This window comes from Orcinus orca, chromosome 1 (genome assembly GCF_937001465.1).
Source record: "Orcinus orca chromosome 1, mOrcOrc1.1, whole genome shotgun sequence".
Lineage (NCBI taxonomy): Eukaryota > Metazoa > Chordata > Mammalia > Artiodactyla > Delphinidae > Orcinus > Orcinus orca.
Window position 1 is genome coordinate 125,600,389 of NC_064559.1, and position 20,574 is coordinate 125,620,962.

At 36.9% G+C, this 20,574-nt stretch overlaps 1 protein-coding gene across 2 annotated transcripts in view; it reads left to right on the forward strand.

Annotated features, from left to right (window-relative positions):
* Nucleotides 1–12,592, forward strand: part of PLPPR5 (phospholipid phosphatase related 5) — a 127,954-nt gene extending 115,362 nt beyond the window's left edge. For both annotated transcript variants that reach the window (XM_004263066.4, XM_049714806.1), the window contains exon 6: nt 11,649–12,592. In XM_004263066.4, the coding sequence (XP_004263114.1) occupies nt 11,649–11,681 (33 nt within the window). In that variant the 3' untranslated portion in view covers nt 11,682–12,592. The remainder of the gene's footprint in view (nt 1–11,648) is intronic.
* Nucleotides 12,593–20,574: the final 7,982 nt, after the last annotated feature.

The following is a 20,574-nucleotide window of genomic DNA, read 5'->3' on the forward strand; positions in this document are numbered from 1 at the left end:
GAGTTGTATTACTCCATTCAGGCTGCTATAACAAAATACTATAGACTGGTGGCTTATAAATAACAGAAATTTATTTCTCACCATCCTGGAGGCTAGGATGTCTAAGATTAAGGCACTGGCAGATTCAGTCTCTGGTGAGGGCTCACTTCCTGGTTCATAGATGGCCATCTTCTCCCTGTGTCTTCACATGGCAGCAGGGGTGAGGGAGTTCTCTAGGGTCTTTATAAGAGTACTTATCCCATTCATAAAAGACTCTGCCCTTATGAGCTAATCACCTCCCAAAAGCCCCATTTCCTGATATCATGTTGGGGATTAGGTTTCAACATATGAATTTGGGGGCACACAAGCATTCGGTCTATATGCAGGGGTTATCTAACCATACCAGTACTTTACAGTGAAAAAGGGCTAACTGCTGACCCGGGTGTCACTAAGAAAACTATCCCTCCACCCTACCCACCTCAAGAAACCTGCTGACCTTTCATCTATGGAGTTTTCCTGTCCTCTCTTCAGACATTTCTCTTGGCCATAACTAACAGAAAAGGAGCACCTGGACTTCCTTCCTTCCAGGGATCCTCCTGGGTCAAGCTGCATTCATCCCAGAAACAAAACACTAAGTGCTTTTGTTTTTTCCCTCTTGCCCTCTGCTTGTTCTCTCTCTAAGGCAGAATGCTGCTGTTCAGATTTGCATAGGTAAGCACATACACATGATGTGTGCTTATGCATTATCAATTTTAACTGGTACCAAACAGCAAATCTAAAGAAAGGGACACTCACTATCTAGCAAGGGAACAAAAATATTTAAAAATAAATGTAAGGATAGATGGGATTTGATAGAAAATGGAATATTTCCAATAAATCTGAGAGGAGTTGATAATCTACATAGTTTTATTAAGGCAAATAGAACAGGCCACTGTAGCCACTTATGGCTGGCTCATTGGAGATCATTTTGAGAACTCACTTAGTGGATAGGGCCAGGTATAGGCAATGCTTTTTGAGAAAAAATATTTTTTTTCCATCTAAGCCTAAGCATTTTTTCTTAGGTTTATGTGACCTAATCATTTAAACCGAAGGTAATTCCCTCTTGCCAACAACAAGGAAGGGAAGGTAATGCTAGGAATAATTTACAAGATGACAGCTTTGTACATCGGGTCAGGGACTTTTCACTAACCTGTACTACTCAAGAAGCTTCGTTGTATGAAAGCACTTCCTGATTAACAGAAGCATCACCTGAGTGAAAGTGGTAACCAGTGATGGCAGTTCGAAAAATCTAGAAATGGCATAAGGAGTGTGTACTAATACAGATAGAAATTACCATGGTTTGTTTAATTCCCATGGCAACTGCGAAGGAAAACTATATGGATAGGAAAATTCTAAGGGAATTCACGGTGACCCAGGAAAGCCCATGCATTAACATTTACATTGACTGTTTTGCAGATTATAAAATCACAGAAATCAAGGTGAAGCCTGAGCTGAAATTTAGGCAGAGTGGGGGTGGGGTGGAGGTTGGAGAGACAAGCTTCTGCAGCTGGCAGTCCTGAGTCTGAAGCTTGGTTTGTCTACATTAGAACTAGGTGGGGTTAGACAAATTATTCCTCTTCTCCTTTTCCAAAAAGATTGATATAATAATGTTTTCCTTATGGAGTGATTATTGGGATTAACAGATCCCAAATGAACTTCTTGGCACGTGGTAGGTGCTTAACACAAGTTAGTTCCCTCCTGTAACAATAATGATTCCCTTAATAGGATTTTCATTTTATTGCAGGATAGGATACCCTTATAGATATGTTTCACGGATTTAAAAATTTATACAGATCGTCTATGTCATACATAGCACATGTGGCAGAAAATCTTATAGTATAAAATGTTGCATACATTAGTGTCATAGCAACAGCAAAACAATTCTGTGGTTTCTTGCCAAGACAAATATGATTATACGTTACGGTGCTCTCTGTGATAAATTCTTTTGAGGTTTCAAAATGTTGTGCTTGAATAACAATGGCAATCTATTTAAGATTCAGTTACTTTTCTATAATGCAAATCTTTGTTTAACAGAGCTGCTGAACTGTAATGTAAATGTTACATAGGACCTGTCAAAACAACTGTATTAGTGATCAGATATTGGAATAGTTAGTGGAACAAAATATCTTTATATTTTAGGCCTTTTTTCTCAATCTAAGCTTTGAGCACTTATGAAAAATATTTGAAGTGAATCAATGTTTACATGCCGTACTCTGTTCTCATTTGTTAAATTTAATATTGCTTAAAAAAGGCAATTGAAAATGGAAGCTTAAAAATTCCAACCAGGCATCAACGTTTTAGTTTAGAAAAATTAGCATATACTGATATTACTTTGCCATATGTCATTTTTCCTATTTGTACTTACATATATTCATTATTTATTTCTCCACACTATTTATAAATCATAATATACTATACAAAGAATAAAAGCCAAATTTTTTTGTTCAGTCGTATCTAGCAGGCCTTTTATAAAAGCGTCTTTTCAGTACATTACTTTTGAATATAAACAAGCTCTCTCATCTCATTTTATGAAAAATATAGAGTTGATGACTGTATTTTTAAATTATATGATTCGTGCAGTCATTAGTTAAGGACAGAATAAGACAATGACGGATTAAAAAAATCATTCTCAGTGGACACATCGTTAGTTACACATGGAAAACTTCTTCCACCCATTCATCCCCCTCTTCTCTCAGATTGGTTCCCTTTTGGTAGACTGTCCTAGAGACTCTTTTGAAGCTATGGCAGCCTTCAAAATCAGTCCAGAGCACCATGACACTATGAACATTTTTGGTAGAGAAAATACAGTTTTATTTGACTAAAACTAGGAAAATAAACAATGACCCCATTCCCAGTCTTATGAAACAACCACATTTAGTTTTTGTTGTTTGTCGTTTCTGTTAAAGGAGCAACAAGTAACTTATGTATATTATTTAAAATTTGAAAATCTGGGTAAGCAAAACAGTAATGAATAGGAAATATCCATATCCTACCACAGTAATCACTGGACATATTTTCTTAAAATAGCCTTTGAGACCCCATGAGTATGTGTCTGAGTTTGTGTGTGGTACAGGACCGCCCTGGATGCTCCCTTCTGTAGCCAGCTTTTGCCCATGTAACAGTATATCATGAGTATGCTCACAGCTCAATGAATATATCATCATATCAAGCATAACTGTAAAAGCTAATCTTCAGTGAGAACCTAATATGTGTCCAGAATTATGCAAAGAACATCACACATAAAATGCCATTTTAGTTTTTACAGAAATCATTTGAGTGTAGCTTGTTATTCCGATTTTACAGAGGAGACTTAAAGAGGTTAAGTAATTTGCCCAGGGTCACATAACCTGCATTCTGAAATTGGAATACAGAACTGTTTTTTCCATTTTTAATTTATATTCCATGTTTATCACTGCAGAGCTCCAGATCATAATCACTGTGCTGTACACATAGAATTACAATATAGAATTACATTGAAAAGCTTTAATCCATATAAATTAATCATTACCTTTGTTAGGCAGAGGATTGCTTCCACTTCCAATTTTCCACAATTATAAACAATACTAGGGTAAACATCTCTAAAATAGATATATTTGTAAGTTCAATTAATAACTTATTTAAGATACATTTATAGAAGTGGAAATGCTGGAAAAAAAGAGGATGAGTACTCTTTAAGGTTTTTGGTTTGATTCACATCAAACCAAGAATGGAGAATATTGTTCTTAAAAATCTTCACCAATCTTATAGGTCAAAAATAAATGAAGTACCTCATTTTAATTTGCATCTTTTGAATACCTTCCCATACATTTATTTTGTATTTCCCTTTTTGTGACTGAAACAAATATTGAAACAATAGCTCAATAACTGACAAATCAAATTCTAGTCATCACTTGGCCCTTAGACTTAATTCATAGAGTGGCTTAATGGTACTCCTTTTTTTAATTGGGGTTTATTAAAGGCATAATTTACATCCTATAAAATTCCCTTTTTAGCATATAGTTTTATGAGTTTTGACAAATGCCTAGCATCATGTAATCATAACCACAATCAAGTTATAGAACATTTCTATCATCCTAAAATGGTAGCCAACCCCTCCTTTAGCTCCCAACCCCTGGCAACCACTATCTTTTTTCTGTTCCTATAGTTTTACCTTTTCCAGGATGTCATATAAATGGATTCATATAGTATGTAGCCTTTTGAGTCTTCTTTCACCTTGCATAATGCATTTGAAATTCATTCATGTTGTTACCTGTTTTCTTTTTTTCCTTTTTTATTGCTGAGTGGTATTCTGTTGTATAGGATGTACCACCATTTTTTAAAATCCATTTACCAATTGAAGGATATTTGGGCTGTTTCTAATTTTTCCCAATTATGAATAAAGCTGATATAAAAATTCATGCACAGGTTTTTGTGAAAATGTATATTTTTCAATCTCTTGGATAAATACCTAGGAATGGGATTGTTGGTTTGTATGGTAAATATATTCAATATGTTTACCTTTACAAAATTTTTCTGAAGTATCTGTGTCATGCCTAATGGCCCTTATGGGTTTGAATGGTTCTGAAATTACTCTTGATGTAGCTCATCCAGATTTTTATTGACTGGTACCTTTTTCTGAAAATAGGCAAGTTTTTAAGTAAAGAGTTCTAATCAGCTCCTGGTTATACAAGAACTTACCATGCACTTGATTCATTACCCACATCCTCTGATTCTTCTCTGTCAAGTAGCATTGGGCTGCTTATTTAGCAAATATAATGTGTTTTAAAAAGTTAAAGAGAAATTAAATAAGAAGCCATTAGTTAGATTAAAATACTAGTGTAAAAGAAGGCATGGGTACAATTTATGGGTGAGTTACATTTTTTACCATCATTTGTTATGTATAGTAAAATTTTATTTGTTACTAGGTTTGTAATATATGAAACATGTAACAAATATCAAATAAGCAGCACTATGGTACCTTTCCCAGGACTCATGAGTTTACAGTCTCATGAGTCTGTACTTTTATAGATTCTATAAATAATTTTATAAGCAAATTCAGAACAGGGTGATGATAGCTATGCTAGAGGAGCACATAAACGGGGACCCATCCAAACTTAGCGATGCTTACAACATCCTCTAAGTAGAGATCTGAAGGACTGGTGGCCATGGGAGAAGGAGAGAAAAATATTCCAGATAGAGGAACCAGCTTGCACCAAGGTTTTATTTGGCAAGTGAGGTAAGAGCACTGGGACAAGAGACTTGAGGATGCCATTAAAGAGAGTTCAAATGGGGTCCAGAATGAATGTAATAGAAATAGAATTGAAAAGAAGCAAGATGAGCTGGAGCAGATGCACAATTATTGGTTGGGAAATTTCTAAAATGGCCAAAGAAACTTTGTAGTATGAGGGAGGTAGGCCAGGAGGTACATTGAGTTGATGGTTGAGAACATAGTTGTGAATATGGGCTAAATGTATGTTAGACAGGTCATTAGAGTTAGGGAAGTTAAGAAACTTTAGATAGAGTCCAGGGATACCCACATCCACTAAGGACCATAAACACATTAGTATTAATAGACTTACATGGAGTTTCATGTCGGTGCATTGGGAAACACTGAGTTACAGTGAAACCCAAGAGTTTATTACACATCTTCTCAATACCTTATGCCCCATGAAGTTCTAAGCAAGGGAAATAATGTGCAGCTGTTCCCAGAAGTATTTAAACACAGAGATTTTTTTTTTTTTTTTTTGGAGAACCATTCAGGATTACTGCTTTTTTAGGCAATGCTCTTTTTACCAGATACATAATATTTTAAGAATTGATTGTATATACCTGGCAGTGCTCACATTGCTAACTAATCACTTTTCTGTACCTTTTGGCAGTGGTTCTCAAACTGGTGTAAAAGGAAATTCCTGCGAAGAAACAAAACTCTGAACTAATATAAAACTCTGAATTGAAACAGAACCACTATAAAAAAAAGAAATAGTTCCCCAAAAGTCATCTTTCCTGAGAGAACTCTTGTTCTATCACATTTATCTTTTATGTCTTCACATCCCCAACTTTTTAAAACAAGAAATTGCTTAGATGAACTTTACAATGTTTCGTAGTCTCAAGTTTGAAGTTCTCTAATAATTTCTTCTAATATGGACCTAACATCATTTCTCTTTTCTAAAATACTCACCAAGTTCACAACCTACCAGGAGGAAAACAATGTGACAAAGTAGAGTCTAAGAGCACACACTTCATATGCTACTGCTTTTCTTCCTTCTCTCTTCTCCTACCCATTTTGCCTTCATCAAGAGACACAGTGAAGGAAGGAAGGAAGCAAATGCAAAATAAAGATAGCCAATATCTGGGAGTATGACATCCATCCACCTTCCCCTGATAAAATGTAGGTTGTGTCTGTAATAATTGTTGATTATTATAGGACCATGATTCCTTATCCTAAATCATTAGTGCTAGGTGTTTTTCAGGATTAAAATATTTTATATTTTAGGGAAAAGTACTGTGTATTCTGTTACACAAGCAGGATCTTGGGCATCACTTTGTAATCAAAGATGGATATTTCCACAGCATAACAGAGTACAAATTGCCTCACAGCTATTCAGGTTTGTTTTTTACCACCAAATGAATTTGCACCAATTTTACCAGAAACATTTGGGTTTTAAAGTTTGTTTGGATATTAGAATTGTAGACTATAACATTGTGAAATTCCAACCAATTATAAAAATCTTCTTGACTTCATTCTCTCTCTTTTTCTTTCTTTTCTTTTACTTTTTTATCTTGTTTCTCTGGCTTTTACAGACAACTATCGATATAATGATATGTTTGAGTAGAGACAAGGACCTTTGTTCATATCATCTCATTTAATCTTAATAAAAATCTATTCGAATAGGTATTATTATTTCCATTTCACAAATGAGAAAGCTAAGTCTCTGAAAGGTTAAATTGCTTGTGAAAATTTCAGTTGGTACGGAGCCCACCTTCAAACACTTGGCATTCACACTACCTGACTGCAGAGTCCACTGTGCCACCCAGCTTCCTTACCAATAGAGCTGAGTACACAAATCATTGAGTTAGCCATCATATGCACAGATCCCATTTTATGCTTAAGTTTAGCATAAAAGCTGATTGCTGATAACCTCCTGTTAAAAAACAAAAGCTGTTTATAATCATCCAGAAAGAAGGAAACTGGAACAACATTTAGCCTCAGCATTTGGTCCAGCAATATAACAGCGTAGAACTTTAAATAGACTAGCACTTTATCCAAGTAAGTCAGTCAGTATTTAAATAAACACTGAAATAATATATAAAACACATTTTGTAGGTGTCCCAAATCCAACCTATTGAGAGTGGTCAAGAAGAAAATTCACAGGGAAGGTCCTTTAAAGGCTGTCTTGCAAGGCTCTTCAGCTGGATAATGGGAATCAGCCACTGTGAACACCTTCAATTAAGGCAATAAACGTATGTGCGCTAGAGCGCACTGGTGTTGGAATTGGTTGCAAAGCTAAGCCAAATACAGAAACCGTGTCCTTTTGTGCAGGTTTCCATTACAACGAAAAGGGATCTAGATACTAGATTGTTTGGGTTGTTATTGTTACTTTTATTCAATATAAAATTTTGTATATATTTATTCAAATATATTTTGTTTTTTCACTGATTTTTTTCACTCATTAATGGGAAATTAGCGTTCTTCAATGAAATAGCCCTTAATAGTAGTGACTATTTTTTGTTTTCTTACCTGAGGTACTCATTTTGCATCTCCCTCTGTTTTCTCAAAGAGAAATGGCGGGTGGCAGATCTTGTCAGGTGGCAAGTCATCACCAAATTTTCATGTCATAAGTAAATGACAATTTTGTTTTAAGTAACTTTTTAAAATTCCAAAGCATAATTTATACAACTGGGGGTATAGAATAAATAGGAAAACAGAAATTTTCACATAGAACTTAAGGCTTCAAAAATTGATATGCTAGAGACTTAGAGTTTATCAAATTTAAGAATCCAAAACTACTTTTCAGAAACAAGCGCTTGTTTTTCCATGGGACCTCTGCACTCAAGGACTGGATTCAGTATTTTGCTCACTGATTTGCTGTGGACTTGAATGAACACTTTCTAATGGATGTAGCATATTCTAATCTTCAACTCTTTGGACACAAGCTTTGTTATCTCCACTCTAATCCTCTGTATAATTGCACTGATGATTTATATGACCACTTTCTTCTTGTGACTCTGAATTAAGCTTCTATGCATGAGTTTTTGGTTTGCCTGCTGAGTGTTTGCACTATCATCTACTAATATGATTTAGTATTGCATATTAAGAATTCAGCTCGATTAAAAGGGGAAAATCCTTGTCACCTAGTTTGCCTCATAAGGAGTCCATTCCTTAAGACAGGTGATCTGAAAATATTAAGTGCAATTCTGTTTTTTTAAATATTACTGAGAAAAATGCTGATGAAGTGAGCAATGTCATAACTTCCTGCATAGGAATTATACCATTTGAATATTTCAAATCATGCATTTACATGCATGTAATTGTTATAATATAGAATCATAGAGTCTTATAGATGGTAAGGACTTTAAGTAATTAGTTTGCCCTTTCTCTAGATTCTTTCAGGGAAAAACTTCTCCTGTGCTAGACGAGAATTCATCTTATTTCTTAAAGCATACTGAGATATAAGGTCCATCCCTTTCAGTCTGTGGTGTGGGTTTATTTGCTCTTAGTGAAATTAATAAACAGATGGCCCCTGTGCTCTCTGTATACTCCTTTAATGTACTTGGAAACTGTTATTAAATTTCCCCTTTATTTTCTCTTCCTTTTGCATAGTCACTTTGTTATTTATTTTCCTCTGTTTACCTAATGACAATCTTTAAATGATTAGCCCCAAGTAGAACCCTTCTAATTCCAGTCAAATAGGAAAAATCAACTCAGAGATTAGAGCTTAATTGTGATGTGAAAGTGAAAGGGTACTAATTGGAAAAAGCAGGCATTTCCCCAGAGCCCTGGGATCTAAAAGTGGAGTCAGTCTGAAAACAAACTGTTTACCCTTGAAGTTTAACCTGGTAATGACTTAGCATAAAGAAAGGGGTAATATCCTTCAGAATTTATGGGCAGTGAAAGGAAGATCTAGTGGTCACCAAAACGTGCTTTTATTTTATTTATTTTTATTTTTTTGCGGTACGCGGGCCTCTCACTGTTGTGGCCTCTCCCGTTGTGGAGCATAGGCTCCGGACGCGCAGGCTCAGCGGCCATGGCTGACGGGCGCAGCCGCTCCGCGGCATGTGGGATCTTCCCAGACCGGGTCACGAACCCGTGTCCCCTGAATCGGCAGGCAGACTCTCAACCACTGCGCCACCAGGGAAGCCACAAAACGTGCTTTTAAATGGCAAGACTGAATCCAGGATTTCCTGGTTCTCAGTAGCACACTTACAGTTATCCATTCAATGTCTCATTTCTAAGGTGACCTCGTGTCCCTATTTGGGACAGCCCCAGTTTAAGCCTCTCATTCCTATGTATGATTAGCATCCCTTTTCTCCCCCACTATGTCCAGGTTTAGATGATAATTTATATGCTCTTCCTGCAGTCAGTCATTGCACAATCTTTGTCACTCTCTCCAGCTTGTACCTATCCCTTGGTTTTTCTTACTCTGCTTGTGTTCTCCCTTGCACTGATTATCAGTGATTTGTTTCTGATACTTTCTTTGCTTTATTAATGTATTTTAACATTTCAGTTCTATCTTCCAAAGTGATGGCTGTCCCCTTCACTTTGGATCATCTTCAGCAAATTTAATGAGCCTTGTGGACACTTTATTATTTAGGTTAAGGGAACACTGATACCTAGGCCAGTGGCCTTTGGAACAGCATCCATTTTCTCTCCCTTGTTTTTTGTGTGTGTGTGTGTGTGTGTGTGTTTTTGCGGTACGCGGGCCTCTCACTGTTGTGGCCTCTCCCGTTGCGGAGCACAGGCTCCTGATGTGCAGGCTCAGCAGCCATGGCTCACGGGCCCAGCCGCTCCGCAGAATGTGGGATCTTCCCAGACCGGGGCACGAACCCGTGTCCCCTGCATCGGCAGGTGGACTCTCAACCACTGCGCCACCAGAGAAGCCCTCTCCTTTGTTTTAATCTCCTTTCCTTTCTTTTTACTGTCATGTCTTCACCCTTTCCCAAGCCTCCATTTGCCACTGACCGATTAATCTTCAATTTATATCTTAACATCTTTCCAGAAATTACTATGTGCTAGGTCCTGTCCAGAGGAGTGCACTCCTGTCAGTTTTGTACTGAAACACTGTATATCAAATTGTTCACAGATTTCAAGTCCCCATGGGGCCACTGGAAATAAAACTATGATGTACTGTTTCCACAGTTCTTATGGCTTTTACTCAATCATAGTGCATTATATAACTCTGACAAACATTTTTTGTCCTAAAGTCATGCTTGTGCTTTTGGAAGGAAAACTCAAGAAAACTTAGAGATGAACTGTTAAATTTACCAACATTTTCATCATGCATTTTTTTAAATGGGAAATTAAAGTAGCCAAGGTCTTGTCAAGCAGTTAGTAAAAGGGTCCACATGCTCTGCTCACTACTGATTCTTACTGATATTGTTTTTCTCTAGGCTTAAGTGGGTCACACCTAGAAAATAATGCCTTAAGTTGTGGTTAGTAATATGCTTCTAGTGTTTAATATGCCTCAATTCAGTGAAAATGAATTTTAACTTATTCACATACATTCAGAAAATGTTTTAGCTATTTAAAACACCTTAACTTGAAAAGAGCTACACATACATGGAAGAAATCTCATGGCGTGCATTCATTATGTGAAATTCTATTTATGATGTCTTTGACTTATAAAGAGTCCAAGCTACTATGAAAAACATTCCAAACAGGTAATTTGGTGGTAAAACCCTTCCATAATGCTGCTGTTAGTGGTTGGGGCTGTCACTTAAGTTAGCTCTTGACATGACCTATATGTGGCATGATTAATTATGTCATGTCGATTTTCCACTGCAGTATTTCAGCAGCCATGGTATGGCCTGTTGCATGTCTGAAACCATTTAAATATTAGCCATTCCGCAGGGTTCCTTTGTACACAATTCAGTTGCTTAAACAAACAACAACAACAAAAAATTTAAAACCTCCTTAAAGAATTTTCTGGTTGAGGTAAACAACAGAGATTGCAGTCTGTAGTCTGGATTCATGCATCAAAAATGAAATGTTTAAAGGAGATCTTTGTCAACTAGCAAATGCCATTTCAGTCTGAACATTTCACCACTCCTTCTATGCCATCTGTCTCACAGGGAGCAATTAGTCTGAAACTTCAACATGCAGCATTAAAATTCCATTAACACTGAACAGAATATTAACATGCCTGGCATTGCCATTTTTATCTCTCCAAATTTCAGTGTTAATTTTGAATAAGGCAGGTATAACATTTTACTCTATTTGGTTAATTAATAATATTGAATAAAATATATAATTAGCAGCCAAATTTATGTAATAATATGTACAACTCATTTAAATAATGCTGTATACTTTTGCAGTTTAAACATACCTGGGCTACAGCTTTATATGAGGCTAATGATTATTTGTAAAAGCACTGAATCTTTTACAAAGCCAGTTTTCCCAGGGCTCTGACTTTGTAATTCTTTTCTTTTTGCAGAACCACATCACTGCCTTCGCAGAAGTCACATGATATTGAAGCAGATGGTCTTTCACTGCATTGGACATCGTCCCTTTTCACCATCCATTCATAACACCCAAAGTGTGTTTGATGACAAAAACGTTTATCAAGTTGTCTAATCATTTTTATAATTTAAAAATCAGTGTCAACTTATCTGTTTCCCCCACTAGACTGTGAGCTCCTCAAGGGCAGGACTGTGTCTTTCTTCTCTGTCTCCCCAGCACCTATGACAAAGCCTCACACAGAGTAGGTTCAATAAAAAATGATGACCAATGAACAAAAATTAATTCTGAAATAAAACATTCACTTCAGTTTCTCACAGAATCACTGAGACCATGTGAAAAGAAACCTCTACGCGAGTCGTATTTGTGTAAGAAGTCCCTCTATTTTGAGCTAGTCAAGCTTTTTAATTTTTCATGTATCTTCTATTCGGCAGCACACCATGTTTCATTTGAAGTGGACTTTGAAAGTCATGGGGGTTTTTATTTCATTATTCAGCATGACTTATTTCCATTCTAACAGATTTCAGTGTGTGAAATTACTTTACTTTTAGAAAGTATGTTCTGTACTAAAATAATGTTTGCACATAATATTATGCTATATTTCACTTAAAATACCATTCATACTATAAATTCTAAGACTGGTGCTTCTGCTTTTGAAGGGGAAAATGCCAATTTTTACTGTAATAAGTAATGTATCATAATTAAAAATTATTTATTTGGATTTTTGTTCCTGACAGTTGTGGTTTAATTGTTGACTTGTAGTTTTTGAATTCAGGCAGTGTTTAGGAGAGTCAAAGTGACTAAATCCTTAGCAATGATACCTATTTATTGAGCATTTTTCCACTGATAATTGTCTCAAGAGTGGTCTAAGGCTCCATTCTTTTACTAGTCAAGTTTCCAGATAATTTAAATAGCAAAGAACCACACCCTGACAGCGCAGTTTAAATTATATAAAAGTAAGAAATGTAGTTAATGTATTTTACTTTGCGTATGTGTAGTACGTTGTAGTTTACAAAGTACATTTTCATTTATTAGTTCATTTAATCTTCACAGTAACCCTGGGTAAACATTAAGAGATTGGCTTTAGTGTTACAGGTGAGAAAAATAAAGACAACGCAGGTTAAATAATGTGCCCAATTCTACACAACTAGTAAGAGGCAGTTAAAGTTTAAATTTAGATTTTCTGACCCTAGTATTCTTTTTAAATATGCCACAGCTGCCATATCATTTTGGACACATCGAGGCCTTTCAGAGGTCAACGGAGTCTGGGCAACTATCTACACTTCAAAAAATGAAGACATGCCAAAATAAAGTTATAAAAGTTATGCTGTATTTTAAACATTTGTGTTTTAAGAACGAACACTTTTCAAAGCACAACAATATACTAGCCAATTTATAATCCTATTTAAAAATAACGTCAAGAGTCTAGATGTGAGGTCTTTTGTAAAGTCAAAACCTAAATCAGATGTCTGTCCTGCAACCCTCACCCCCATGCCCTAACCCCACCCCTCAGGAGAGGCCCTGAGGGACTTCCCTTACACTGAGCATGTGGAATTAAGGATGAAAATCATAATATAAGGAAAATAAATTGGCCTCTGAGAAAACCATTCAATGTACTGCTCAACAATAACTTTGTGATTTTCAAAGCTACGCAGAGTAGCTTTGTCTTATATGAGAAGTGGTTAATTGACTGAGAAGATTCTTCCCAACCTTGATAGAGCTAAAGGAAATAAACTTTTAATTTTCTCTGTGATTTTAACAGAAATCAGAAAATAAATATAACCAAAGACTTGTCCATTACTCCCAAATTAGATGTTACTTACTCTTTTTCATCACCGTGGGAGTTAAAGCACTTTTAGTAGGGCCAGAAAAACAAACAAACAGAAAATTCACGTTTCTACCTTTCAGACTTCTCTAGAAAATTCAGTTCCGGTAGAAATTTAGAACACAAAAACTTGGAATGCCTTTGACCCTCATTAAAGACTTTTTAGGCAATAACAGTGATGGGGAATTCACTTACTGGCAATGAAAGTGGAGGGAATGATCATAATATCTTAGGAGGCAGGATTACAAGTAAGACTTAAAGAGATCTGTTCTCTTGGTTCTAGCATCAGTCTTCAAGGAATCAATTAGTCACATTTTTCTTGTTGGAAGCCTTAGCTATATATTATATATAAATGTATCTCTGTACCTGGTTAAACCTGGTCTGAATGCAGGAGTTATAAATTCCTCAGAAATCCACATTTAAACCAGGATCAGAGTAAGGTCATCTGTAATATTTAAATGTCGTGGACCCAAGATTGTGCAGTGAATGATCCTGCCATGAAGGAAATTCAGAAGGATAAAAAGGATACACATGTATAAGGCAAAAAGTCAGCAAAGAGCCCTTAATCATGATGCTGTTACTGAGAATAATGATAAAACTCATTTAAGAAAATATTCATTTGTAAATATGTACATAGGTAGTCTAGTGAAAGCAGGCAAACACATGTCTTTCTGATAAAAACATCTTTTTATTCTAGTTACTTGGGGCCCAGGTCAGTATAAATTGGTCAGCCTGAAAATTTCAGTAGTCTCTGTTTGCATGGCAGAAATTCTGCACATGTTTTATCTGATTCCTAAGATTATCTAAAAGGATCTTTTACGTTAAAAGAGAGGTGAACCTTCTTTGACAGACTTTGTCTATTCCACTTCTAACTGGGCCTCTCTTTTCTCAGGATCTATCCTAGCCAAATATCTCAGTTCCATTTACCATACAGTTTCCTTTGTGAAAGAGCAGTAGGGGAGGAAATAATTCTCTGCTGTGTATTGTATTTTTCAAATAAAATTTAAAAACTAAATTAAAAAAACTAAGTTTGATTTTTTTTCCCCAGGTATTAATTCTTTCTTGGGGGTAGAGTAATAAAGAATGCTGGCTATCCTGATGGAAGTCAGATTGCCAGAGAGCGACTGGAGAATATTTGGAAGAGGATCACAGTGGTTCCGATTGGACCAGTACTTTGGGCAGCTAAAAGACCCTCTGCATCCCATGGGCCATCCTGGGATCTCACCAACTTCCTTATTTACAAATCACAACCCCCTGGAGACAATATGGGATACTGAGCAGGTACACAATCTACTACATAATCTGCCTCCTATGTATGAGCAAGATGCTAAAGACTAGTTGTAAATGACCTTGTGATGCTGAAAGCTCAGCTTCTCTGTACACAGTTGCTGAACCAAATCTTGGAGACAGAGTTTTGGGTGAAGTAGAAAAGAGTAGCTTTATTACTTTGCCAGGCAAAGGGGACACAGTGGGCTCCTGCCTCGAAAAATTATGTGCCCCCCCTTGGAGAAGACAGAAGTTTTGTTTGTTTGTTTGTTTTGTTTTATTTTGCGGTACGCGGGCCCCTCACTGTTGTGGCCTCTCCCGTTGTGGGGCACAGGCTCCAGCCGCGCAGGCTCAGCGGCCATGGTTCACGAGCCCAGCTGCTCCGCGGCATGTGGGATCTTCTTGGACCAGGGCACGAACCCGTGTCCCCTGCATCGGCCGGCGGACTCTCAACCATTGCGCTACCAGGGAAGCCCAGTGAGAAGTTTTATAGTAATTGTTCAAAAAGGGTGTGATCAGCTCATGGATATTCTTCTAATGGGTTCGTGGGTAGGTAAGTAGGAGTCAGCATCATCAACCTTCAGGTCCAACTGGTCTGGGGTCTACATGCTTGTGTGCAGCATACCATCGTTAATCGTTAACTTCTCCCACCTGGAGGGGGTTTCAGTATCTGCAAAATAGTTCAAAGATATTGTTGTGTGTATCCGTTAATGGGGAAACAGGACCTTGCCCCAAGGCTGCTCGACTGTTTGTGTCTCCCTGGTCTTGCATCCCCTCCCTTCGCTAATTAACAACTGCTTGGATCTACCCCTTGGAACTCAGGGAAGGTCATGGAGGCTGAATGAAGGCTGTTTCCTGTCATCAAAGAAACGGGGGACACAGAAAGGTTTTGTGCCTAGGAGCCCCACGGGGCCATGCTCAGTATCACTTTTTCCTGCCTCTAGGGTACCAGTTATTAAATTTTTACTTTATACTCTAAAAAGTTTCCCTGGACATATACCAAATGGTTCTATTTACACCTTACAAACATTGATCTCACATTTGGCAGGCATGGTCTTTCTAATGAGTTTTGTGAGTTATGATTCTTTAAAAATATCAATTAAGGAAATTTATTCCAGATTTTAAATGAATGATTCTCTTCCAAGAAGTAAAAATAAAAGTATTCAAATTCTTCTTTCCTGTCTCCTTCACTTTAGATCATAGTTGGCTCTTGGTCTGATAGAGCCTCAGGACATGATCAAGGTGTAGTAAAAATTAAGTTTGCTCTCACCACCCCAAGATTGTGAGCCATGAATGGATTATAGGATCCAAATTCTAAACTCACACTGCCATTTTCAAATCTGTGGACTTGCTCACAAGGACCTCCAGACAAAAAGAAATACAGATGAGTGGGCATGAAACCACCTCCAACAATCAGACAAAAACTGAAAGTTTACGTCTCAAAGATGCCAATATTAACGAGGGTGATTCTTACACCATCCTTTGGCCTGTTGACCTTCATATTACTGCATTTATAAATTCATTTCCATTTTCATTTTGCACTGAAATACTATCACTTGTAGAAAAGGGGAAAAAGTTTTTTTTCTTCCCAGGAGGAAAACAAGAGGTGCATTTTAAAATTGATATTTAAAAAAGGTGTATTTTAAAATTGAGGAAAAGAGGTGTATTTTAAATTTGATATTTAAAAAAGAAAAAGAAAAACTTTCCAAAATACTGATACATTTTGAGTATTAATCAAATTTCCCTAGAGATATTGTTCTTACTCAAAAAGGCCTTTAGGCCTTCACTCATTCAGCAAATATTATAGAGAGATTCTGTACACCAGATAATTTGCAGTGTGTCAACTAAACAGTGGTTAGAAAGGTTGGATAGATCAGCAGCTCTGACACTGATGGTGCCCTAAGAGGTCTGTTTAAAGTTAAGGTAGTAGAATTGGCTTGGAGTTTATCAACTACCTACTCTTGGGACTAAGCAAAAGACATTTTTATAGATTACAGCAACAGCTAAAGTTAATTTAAAAAACCTTTGCCTCTATAAATGACACTGTACTATTTATTGCTGAGCTTTAAAAAAAAGTCAAATGCCATAATAATAAGCAAATACTATTCTCACAAATCTATGGTTTAGCCGAGCCATTTTTCTAGTCTGAGCTGGGTTCATTCATGCATCCGTGACCAAGTTGACAGCTCTGTTGATCTTGGCTGGACGTTCTCCAATGTATGGGGATCATCTGGATGTAGGCTAATCTAGGATGGCTTCACTTGGGACAACTGAAATTTTCTCTGCGTGGTCTCTCCTTCAGACTAGCTAAGCTGCTTCACATAGGGGCCAAGTTAGAGCAGAAACATGCAAGGCTCTGGCACATTATCAATTTCATCTCATTCAGTTGAGATGGGCCAAGGCAACTCCCAAGGCCAGCCATTTTCCAAGGAGTGAGGGAGGAGCTGCAAAGGCACATTGCAGAGGGGTGGACACAAAGATGGGTGGAGAACAAGGGCTATTTGTGCATTCAATCTACCATAGACTTCCTGCAGCTAGACCTTAAAAATGTTCAAGCAGAGCCTAACTGAACTGAGTTCCTCAATGTGCTGAGCACGGATTTATTCTGATAAGCATGAGAAACTCACAAATGACAATAGAGAGCAAGCTCATTGTATCTGACCCAGAATGCACCTCCCCAATCTCCAGCCAAACCCCCAAAATGCCTTTGAAATAAACTGACTAGAGAACTGTCCACCTGGTACTTAGAGCCATGGGGAGCTTGCTGAAGCCCTCCTAGGTTCTCCCAGAAAGCCTTCCTAGCTCTTCTCCTGTAGGCACATAAGAAAGAGAGAGAAGGAGAAAAAAACATCTGAGCAAAAAGAGTAGGGAAGAGATTGAAGCAAAAGAATAAAACCTGAAAAAAAGAAAGAGACTAATTGAAATATAAGACCATGTTCTGATAGATTAATTGTGTGCTTGCGTGAGTGCATGTGTGTGTGCGTGCACGCACTTGCTTTGTGCAACTCTGATGTTTAAAACTTGTTACCATGGTGCTACGGACTTAATATTCATGTCCCCCCAAAATTCATATATAAAAACCTGAATCTCCAACTTGATGGTATTTGGAGATGGAGACTTCGGGAAGTAATTAGATCACAAGGGTGGAGCCCTCTTGATGTTAGTGGCCTTATAAGAGAGCTTGCTCTGTCTCTTGCTGCTCTCCACCATGTGAGGATACGAGAAGACAGCTGTCCACAAACCAGGAAGATGGCTCTCCTCAGATACCAGGTCTGCAGGCACCTTGATCTTGGACTTCACAGCCTCTAGGCTAGTGAGAAATAAATGTCTGCTGTTACCCAGTCTACGGTATTCTGTTATAGCAGCCCAAACTATATAAGACACATGGTTCAAGTAAATAACACCACTTCGCCAACAACAGTGTTCAAATTTTATTTGCTGTGGTGTAACTGAGTATTTGCACAAAGTACCATGTTTCTGCTAACTCTTCAGTTCATAAATTACTAGGTAAATAACACATGCACATAATGATCGATGACCAATCATATCACTTTTTTGAAGTCTGTCAGTGTTCACTGCACGTGTGTTATTCTGTTCACACACAGACATCAAAGCATGCAGTTGTGTTGACCCCTTATCTCCCAGTGACAAATCCATGAGACATTTTCAAAAATACATAAGTAAAACAGGAAACTGGCCAATAAAGACGGAAGGGCAGTAAAGAAGAAAAGGTGATAACGCTGAAAAGGAAATTCAAATCAAACATAAATGGCATAAAAGAAGATATAGCTGACCATGGGAATGTTGAGTGCAGCCAGAGAAATTGAGTAAAAGTGAGTTTATTGACAAAAATAAAGAATGAGATTGTGATGAAAATGAAGGTGTCCCAGAGAAGTGATTCTGACCAAAAACATCACATTAAAGGAACTCTTGGAGATATTTTCACAGCATTGAAAGTTCAAAGGATAAATTTTGGTAAACGTAGAAAGGAGTATGACAATTAGCCAAGGCAGAGAGAAAATAATCACTCTATGCAGTAAGTTATATGACAGGAAGAAAGCAGCAAGCACTGTTCAGGCTGCTATGGATAAATTTTTTAAAAAGAAATAAAACATTTAATTCAAAATGTTTCCATCATTTTAAATTACAGTGTACTAAATAAATATTAGTTTTGCTAATTTTTTCACTTCCCTACATATTTAAAATTGACAGTAAGGGAGCTTTTAATGTTTTGACCAAAAAATAAAGGTAGCAGATTAACTGTAATATTCCCCATCGCTTATTAAGATCTTTTTGCATTGATTCAGTTTGCATGGTCATTTTATGTTTTATGGTCCCACACTACTGTACAAAGACTGCCTATCTATCTATCTATCTATGTATATATATACACACACACATATATCTACAACTGTCTATATAGAGAGACCTAAATAGAGACCTGTATATAAACACAGAGAAAGAGATATATCTAAAATCCCTAATATATATATAACACAAAGTTTTCTTTTTAAAAGAAATGTTATCTATACTTTATTAATACATAAGAACTTTGTAATCTCATAATTGTTCATTATTAGGTCTCTTTTTTTAACTTTTTTACTTTTCTTATTGAAGTATAGTTGATTTACAACATAGTGTTAGTTTCAGGGGTACAGCATAGCGATTCAGTTATGCATATACATATATGTATATATAAATATATATATATTCTTTTTCAGAATCTTTTCCCTTATAGGTTGTTACACAATATTGAGTATAGTTCCCTGTGCTATAAGTAGGTCTTTGTTGGTTATATGTTTTATATATGGTAGTGTGTATAAATTAATAGCAATCTCCTAATTTATCCCTCTCCCACCCCCTTTCCCCTTAGATTTCTTTTTATTGTGATTATAGAGATCCAATGGGAAAGGGAGTTACTTATTTTTATATGACCAAATTAAGAAATACTGGTCACATCAGTGGATAGAAACGTATTTGTATTAGAGTGCTATCTCAGCTATTCAGACTCCTCAGTAGAAGGAGTAGAAGAGAGACCAAGAAAAGTGATTTTTTTTCCAAATAACTCAAGCTTGATAATTTAGGTAATTTTTCTAAATTATATTGTGCACATTCTAGCTCACATATGTAATTTAACCCACCCAGCATTTTCCCACCCAGCCTTTCGAACATGAATCATTTTTGTTGCTCTAATAAAGTAAAGCTCTTGGGAGTTATAAAGAGCTATATAGAGGACTTTGTTCCCTTGAGCTAAAGAAGTTCAGAAGCTATGATTGTTGATATTTTTTCCCTATTCACCTTCTTATGGCTTTCTCTGCACTCTGCTGTTAATTCTCATTATTTCTTGAATTTATCTCTCTTAGCAACCTCCTCACCCATTTTCATTCTGCTATTGTATTGTCAGCTCAGGCTGCCATAACAGAATACCACAGGCTGGATGGCTTAAACCACAGAAATGTATATTCTCACAGTTCTGGAGCCTGGAAGTTCAAGATCAAGATGCCAGCAAGACTGGTGTCTGGTGAGGCCTCTCTTCCTGGGTTGTAGACAGCTGCCTTCTCACTGTGTCTTCATATGGCTTTCCCTTTGTGCACACATAGGGAAAGAGGGAGATCTGATATCTCTTCCTCTTCTCACAAAGACGTCAGTTCTATCAGGTTAGGCCCCATTCTTATGACCTCATTTAACCTTAATTATCTCCCCAAAGATCCTATCTCCAAATACAGTCACATTGGAGATTAGGGCTTCAACATATGAATTTTGGGCAGAACACAATTTAGGTCCTAACAGCTATCCACTGCCTTAAAATTTC